Source organism: Colobus angolensis, unplaced genomic scaffold (assembly GCF_000951035.1).
Source record: "Colobus angolensis palliatus isolate OR3802 unplaced genomic scaffold, Cang.pa_1.0 Scaffold124, whole genome shotgun sequence".
Taxonomy (NCBI): domain Eukaryota; kingdom Metazoa; phylum Chordata; class Mammalia; order Primates; family Cercopithecidae; genus Colobus; species Colobus angolensis.
In genome coordinates this window covers 9124074-9132258 of record NW_012113586.1, presented here as the reverse complement: position 1 = coordinate 9132258, position 8185 = coordinate 9124074, and the positions used below count along the sequence as shown (strand labels likewise).

The 8185-nt window shown below is 43.1% G+C and overlaps 1 protein-coding gene across 2 annotated transcripts in view; it reads right to left on the bottom strand.

Annotated features, from left to right (window-relative positions):
• LOC105505363 (adenosine receptor A3) overlaps positions 1 to 4708 on the bottom strand; it is an 83080-nt gene extending 78372 nt beyond the window's left edge. For both annotated transcript variants that reach the window (XM_011933181.1, XM_011933183.1), the window contains exon 1: positions 4551 to 4708. In XM_011933181.1, the coding sequence (XP_011788571.1) occupies positions 4551 to 4657 (107 nt within the window). In that variant the 5' untranslated portion in view covers positions 4658 to 4708. The remainder of the gene's footprint in view (positions 1 to 4550) is intronic.
• Between the last annotated feature and the right edge of the window lie 3477 nt (positions 4709 to 8185).

Below are 8185 nucleotides of genomic sequence, written 5' to 3'. Positions count from 1 at the left end.
CAGTGACCTAAACAAAATCCTTTTCCTTTTGAAACTTAGTGCCTCCAAAACCAAATATGGAAGTCAGCATAATCCTGGTCATCAAGAGATTGGAGTTGCAGTCCTATTTTTCCAGTACCCAGCTGTGTGTCTTTAGGTAAATCATTTTTTCTCACTTTGCCTCCTTTTTCTTACCTGGAAAGGAGACCATAATTTCTATCCTATCTATCATGGTATAATCAAATGGTATCCAGTGACACAAACTATATTTTGGAAAAGTATAAGCATTATACAAATATAAAATTATTATTACTAATATTTAAAACATCCACGTTCCTTTTGCTATTACTGCCTTCCTAGTCTTGGGGAAATAAAATGACAGCTTAATTTAAAACTTTCCTTCCTTTAATTGTCTAAAAGCCATAACATGAGTCTAGCTATGAGGTGGCTTCAAATCTTAATGTTGGGAGAGACTGAGTGTTGGGTCACCTGTTACTGTGAAATCAAAGATGCAGCATAAATTACTAAGTCTACTGTCATGTATGCCTTGTATTTCTGCAACTCTGAACGGTGGAATTTTCACAGTAGGATTTAGCACTTATCAGTTTTCCTGTCCCACACTTCAAGATCAAAGGTTCTTGACACATCAAACACTGAGTTAAAAATTGCTGCTCAGAGTTGGTAATTTTTTTCATTCAACATTCTTTTACAGAGAATTGCTTATGTGTTAGTTAATAAATTGAGCATGGAAACTCAGAGATTACAATTTAGTTGGCCATGCTGACAAAATTGTCTACCATTCTCTTAGCATACTTATCTAAACACATGAGATCACAAGGGAAGACTCCCGAACCTACACACAAGCCCAACCTCGTCTTACCATCTTTAGAGCTGAACTAACAGAGTGAGGTCAATTGTTCTCAGCCTTTTGACTAAACTCAAGTACGGAGAGTGAGGGCAGAGGTAGATGGTCCTGGTCTCATTTAATGTTTCCGTATTCCTTAGGCCTAAGGCAGGGGCTGATATTCACTAAGTTCTTAACAAATATTTGTTGGGTAAATGAATAGACTGTGTGGAACAGACTGAAAGAAGACCTTGGTAGCAGGCACACAATATCCAATAAAAAATATTTTATTTATTAATTACAGACAGGGTCTGGAGTGCCATGGCACGATCATAGCTCACTGCAGCTTCAAACTCCTGAGCTCAAGCACTCTTCCCGCCTCAGCCTCCCGTGTAACTGGGACTATAAGCATGCCTCACTACTTCCGGCTATTTTTTTTTTCTGTTTTTTGGAGAGACAGGGACCCACTTTGTTGCCAGAGCTGGTTTTGAACGCCTGGTTTCACGTAATACTCCAGCGGCAGCCTCCAAAAGTGCTAGGATTACAGGCACGCACCACAGCACCTGGCTGGGTAAATACTTTTTTTTTGTTGTTAGACGGAGTCTCGCCCTGTCGCCTAGGCTGGAGTGCAGCGGCGCGATCTGGGCTCACTGTAAGCTCCGCCTTCGGGGTTCACGCCATTCTCCTGCCTGGTAAATACCTCTTGATTGTCTTAGAGACCAAGAAAAATGTATTCCATCAACTTCCCTCCGTCCTCCCAAGCCCTTGCCAGGCCTTTCCCTCCTGCCTCAGGACCTGTAGCCCAATTAACTCTTCCTCCTGTAACAACTGCACCAGATCTCTGGCTGGTCCAGAAGTCAGGTCAAAGAGTGCTGTCATCCTCTGAAAGCCCATTCTGTGCTAGGCTGAATTTTGCCTGGTGTCCAGTGAACAAGGCTGACCTGAAAGAGGACTATACCCTGAAGAAGAAAATAATAGGACTTTCCGTCTTCAAAGCTCCTACCTACACAATTTTGTTCGTTTGTTTGTTTGTTTGTTTTTGAGACAGGGTCTTCCTCTGTCACCCAGGCTGGAGTGCAGTGGCATGATCATGGCTCACTGCTTCCTCAACCTCCCAGGCTTAAGTGATCCCCCCACCTCAGCCTTCCAAGTAGCTGGGAGTACAAGTGCACACCACCACGCCTGGCTAATTTTTGTATTTTTTGTAGAGACGGGGTTTTGCCATGTTTCCCAGGCTGGTCTCAAACTCCTGGGCTCCAGTGATCCGCTTGCCTCAGCCTCTCAGTGCTGGGATTACAGGCGTGAGCCACCTTGCCCAGCACCAATTGTTAATTTTAGATGGAGGATCTGGTGACCAGCTGGCAGCTATTATTAATATGTGACAGAGAAGCAGATTGTGTGTGTGTTGGGGGAAGGAGGGAGGAAGGGAGGAGGAAATACAAACTGAGATACAGAGGTCATAGACTCCACATCAAGGCCCACATGGTCAGGTCAAACACAGAGCAGAAGGTCACAGAGTTTTATTCAATCATAGGCCATTACTCTTCTCTCCTACTGCTCACTACTACAGAATTTTTTGTAATTTTTCCTTCTCATTTATGGAAGTGTCTCTTAATGGAGTCGTTCTCTCATATGTGTGTGTATTTGCGTGTATGTGTGTATACGTATAATTCAAAGAGGGCCCTGTGTAGGGTCCATTCTGTCAGAAGTCTGTCTGAATTTAATCCCCTTCCTCCATTCCCATGGCTATAGTCCTAATTCAGGGCCAATCATTTTTGGCCTGGACTTTTTCAACACTCCTCCCTGTCCCCTTCTTGCCCCTGGCCTCTCCCTACTGCATTAACCTTCCCTACTGACACCACGTCATCCCTAGTTTAAATTTCTGCTTAGGATAGAATTCAAACCCTCCACACTCTGAACCCAAATTAACTTTTCAATCTTTTTTCTCAACTGCGACAGTCACCCCACCCTGTGATTCAATAACAACATATGTGTCTCCAGGTCTTCGCTTGTGCCATTGCTTTCCTATGAGATGGTCTTTTCCTGTGGGCAACATGGACAAATCTTAGCTATTCTTCAGATCTGCCATTTCCTCTGTGAAATTTGTTCTGACCCCACCACATCTTCCCCTATCTTCCATATCCATATCATTTTGTACATAACCCTTAAAACAGCACTTCAGCATTTCAATACAGTTATGTGTCTGTTTCCTCAACCATAATAGGAGGTCAAGAATTATACCTTGTCTTTGACTCCTAGAACCTGTTGGTAGAGTTCAGTAAGAGTTTTTAAACTGTGTCTGTGTGGTTAAATTAAACAAATAGCCATAGAAATAAAATGTTAATCATTATTGGTCATGTACACCTGCATTTGTGCAAATTTTCTGAACAAAAATCAAAATGTGTGGTCTGAAAATGTGACAGATGATTTGAAAGGGAAAAATGTCCTAGAAAATTTGTGTCATGCTGCCCCATACTTGTGTCCCATAAACATCCCATCAACATATCAGGACTAAAATTGCCAATATTCCCTCCCTCTACCTAAACCCACTGCCATGTTTCAAATGAAAATTATCCATTGTCAATCCAAGAAAATAAATTGCCCCTATATTGCTGTTTACTTCTCTGCCTGGATCAGGAGGCCATATACCTTTCAGTTCCTCTTGATAGGCTAGAAGGCTAAAACCAAAATTAGCTTTGAATTGCCTGCTTTCTTTGGTTTACTTTTAGTTCTCAGTCAATCAAGTGTTTTAGAAAAGCCCAATACTAGTAGATGCTTAGCCTTGTGCTGGTAGCTATTGCCAAGAAGATACATTGATTAGTCTTTTACTATGTACCAGGTACTGGATTAAGAACTTTAGATAGATTATCTTTTGTAATTCTCACAACAGCCCTTTATAAATTATTATTATAATGTCAATATTGTGGATGAGAAAACTAAGGCTTAAAGAGAGTAAGCAACATACTCAAAGTCCTACACAGCTAGTAAGCAAGCAAAGTTAAACCTTGAACCCAATACTGAGGCTGGGCGCAGTGGCATGTGCCTGTAGTGCCAGGTGGCTGAGGCGAGAGGATTGACTTAGCCCAGGAGGGAAGCTACAGTGAGCCGTGATTAGCACCACTGTACTATAGCCAGGGCAAAAGAGTGAGATCCTGTCTCAAAAATAAATAAATAAATAAACAAACAAACCCAGTACTGAAGTCTGTGCTCTTAACAACAGGCAGCTTACTGTCTGTCTGGGGAGATAACACATTCACACATGAAATAATTGGAAAACAGTATTCCTTGAAATGTCAGGATGTGGCTCCTTAAGTTCTCCAAGGCCAGATTGAGATTTGTTTTTCTGAACCTTGAGGGACATTCAGGAGAAACGAGCCTGAGTTTTATAACAAAATAAAAGTTTACAAGAGCCCTGAGTTATGTACAATAAATTCAATGATCGAAGATGTAGGGTGGGTAGACAAGAGAATTCATGGGAAAATGCCTCCAGACCTAATAACTTGTATTTGTCGAACACTTTCCAGTTCACAGAGCATTTTCACATATACTATGTCACATCATCTTCATAACCCTGTGAAATACAAATCATCTTTATTTTACAAGCTAGGACAAAGCATTGATTAAGTAGCTTGCCCCATATCATGCATATATGTTCCAAAGTGTTCAGTATGCAGACTCAGACCCCAATCTCTGCCTCCCAGCAACTCTATTTTCTGCTGTGACTCACTGTGACTCAGGAGTCGAGCAGCCCAGTGTCCAGTCTGGCTGCTCTTCCCAGGAGCTTTCCCACCTGGCCTCCTTCTGCTCAGTGGGTGCTGTTGGAGTCCCTTCCATTGGTCCAACTGGTGGTCTCTACCAACTGCCACAGAAGCTTCCAACAGCCACATTCCACCCATCCAACCCTTCTGCCATTAGAGAACCAGGAATTCCCTGGTTTGGGGGGCAAAGAATGGGACATACTCATAAAGCCTCAAGCTCCTAAAACTCATGACTATCCTTTTACTCCTGCCTCAAGTTTTACACATAAATCAATGAAAAGCTGGTCATTGTGTGGCTTTCCAAGCCATTTGGATGTTGTGAAACTTGAAATGGGAGAAACATTGAAATTCCTGGAACTCTACTTCTGAGTATCTTATTGCCTTTTCCCATTCCCTAACCTTCCCTGTGATAGTCTTAACATTCCTGCAGTCAATAAATATTTATCAAGCACCTGTTAGGTGCCAGAACTATTCTAAGTTGGGAGTGTAGGCCTAGCATGGTGGCTCATGCCTGTATCCCTAACTACTTGGGAGGCTGAGGTAGGAGGATCACCTAAGCCCCAGAGATTGAAGATGCAGTCAGCCATGATCACACCACCACTGCACTCCAGCCTGGGCAACAGAGCGACACCCCAACTCTTTTTTTTTTTTTGTAATGGAGTCTCACTTGGTCACCCAGGCTGGAGTGCAGTGGCGTGATCTCAGCTCACTGCGACTTCTACCTCCAGGTTCACGCCATTCTCCTGCCTCAGCCTCCTGAGTAGCTGGGACCACAGGCGCCCGCCACCACGCCCAGCTAATTTTTTGTATTTTTAGTAGAGACGGGGTTTCACGGTGTCAGCCAGGATAGTCTCAGTCTCCTGACCTCGTGATCCACCTGCCTCGGCCTCCCAAAGTGCTGGGATTACAGGCATGAGCCACCGCGCCCAGCCTGCGAGACCCCAACTGTTAAAAAAGAAAAAGAAAAAGAAAAAAAAATTACTTGGGTGAATGCATCACTGATCACCCCAGAAAAAGCACCCCATGCTTGCTATCATGAAACTTGCATTACAGTTGCCAAATGGTGATGGACATTATAATAAAAAATAAACTTAGGAAATTAACTGGTGGAATGAGGTCTCTGTTGGAAAGAAGTTGTTCAGGGAAGGCAGATTTAATAAGACACCTAAATGCAATACAGGAAGAAGCAAAGTCAATTGGCCCTCAAGGGAAGGGTTTTCCAGGCACAAAGAACATAGCGCAAAGGCCCTAAGCTTCCCTCATACTTAGGTTATTCACAGAATGGGAAGGAGGCCAGTGTGGCTGGAGCAGAATGAACAAAGGGGAGTGTGGTAGAAGATGAGGTCAGAGTGAGCAAGTGAGGGACCTGATTTTGTAATGCCTCATAGGCCCATAGAAGATTGTTGTTTTTCAGGCATTCAACCTCGTTCAAACAAACCAAGCAATTATTTTAGGCCAGAATTGTTGGGTGCTGACGATACAGAGATGAATAAGACAAAGGCATTACTGTCAAGAAGCTGAGTCTGATGAGGAACAGAGACAAGTAAGCAGACAGCTATATCACAGTGTAACTGGTACTGCGAGAGGGTTAAGCCCTGATTACTGTAGTAACATATGGAAGGCACCTACTGCAGATGGGATGTCAGAGAAACTGAAGTCTAAACCTGTGCCATTCAGAAGGAGACCACTGGCCCAATGGGGTTATTAAAGATGTTAAATGTGACTAGTATGACTGGGGAACCAAATGTTTAATATTAATTAATTTAAATATAAAACTGAAACAGTGTGAAATATTTTTCCCTTAAATTCAACCTTATGGTTTTGGTAGGACTACTTCTACTTTTGTCATTGCGTCCCATAAGATTTCATGATTGTTTTGTAGTGCTCACGTACTTTTTACTTTTACTTTTAAAAAATGTTGCTACTACAAAACCTACAATTCAATAAATATGTGGCTCACATCATATTTCTACTGGACAGCACTAACCTAAACTCAAAGTGGAAGAGACAAGCCAGGGATGTAGAAGAAACCTCAAGGCAGAGGGGCTACATGTGCCAATGTCCAGATCACAGAGAGAACATGGCACCTTCCAGGAGGCACAAATAACTCAGAATGATGAGTCCTGAAGTGTCAGCAAGCAGGTAGGTGGAGATGAGGCAGAAAAAGTAAACAGAAGCTGGGTCTGAAGGTCTCGTGCGTAATTCAAGGGAAATTGAGCTTTATCGTGAGTATAACAGGGAGCTACCGAGGGAAGACACCCGGCCAGCTGGGATTGTTGCAAAGGTCATTCTGGCTGTCATGTGGAGCATACAATGAAGTGGGGCAAGAATGGAAGGAGGAAGACCAGTTACCGCGGCTTGCAAAAATGAGGCAAGAGTCGAGGGCAGTGACAGTGGAGGAGAAGAGAGAAGTGGGCTAATGTGAGACATTATGAGAGGTCAGGTTGGCTTGACTTGTCATTGGATAGGTATGAAGAATGAGGGTAACAGGATGGCTTGGAGATCAGTCCCTAACACTGTAGGCTCTGAAAAGCAAATGACTACTGCCCTCCAAAGCCGGGTGTCCAAGCAAATGACTGAGCTCCTAAAGGGATACAGGGTGTGAGGGCTGACTTCAGTGGCCATACTTCCCTCCGACCGTAAACAATATGAATCAAGAAACATCTCCTGGAATTCCGCCTGGGCATCTTGTTTGTCTTTGATTAGTATAATTTTTGGAAGTCAATGTATTCCACGCTGCCAGGTACACTGCGCCAGCATTTGCATTTCCTTTGATCAGAGGATGGCTAAGTGGCAAGTTGCATTTCCTTTGATCAGAGGATGGCTGGGTTGCTGAGATGAGTGTGGCTGTATTGAATATATGTTCCCTGTTTGCCGTTTGAGGAGAGGGAAGCACCTCAAAAATAATCTCAGGAAAGGAGAAATATATTTGAGGTGCTTCCCTCTCCTCAAACGGCAAACAGGGAACATATATTCAATAGAGCCACACCCATCTCAGCAACCCAGGGGCATGCCCAGGTTTTGTGGAGCCTAAAATTTATATAGCTGTTGGTTGAGTTTTTTTTTTTTTTTATGGATGGGGGAGGAGGAAGGGTCTCTTCAAGGAAAATAATACCCAATTATGAATTTAAAATCACTAGGTAGGTTCTCATGCAAATGAGGGGCCCTGACCCTTAAGCTTCACTAGCATCATGGTATATCGATAGTTTTAGAAGGTCATTTTTTTTTAATCCATTAAACATGTATCAGCTGATGGGTTATGGGCACTGAGCAGTACATAGGGATATAAACATGAATGAGAACAGACATAGGCCCTGCCCTCAAGAAATCCACCATTTAAAGTAGGAGATACATAACTAGGTCATTGTAGAACTACATTATGAATGCAGGTACACGAGCTCTATCCACAGAGTGTAGTGGGTGCAGAGAGGAGGGGCACTCAACTCACCTGAGGTGAAAGGTGCTTGGGTATCTTCCTGAGGGATATGCCACCAGCAGGATGTGTAAGATACATGAATTACTTAAACACTATGTAGAAAACAGCTTTTGGATAATATTTTGTGCCCTATGAAGCTGGAAACTTTGTCAGCTAAAAGTAGAAAGG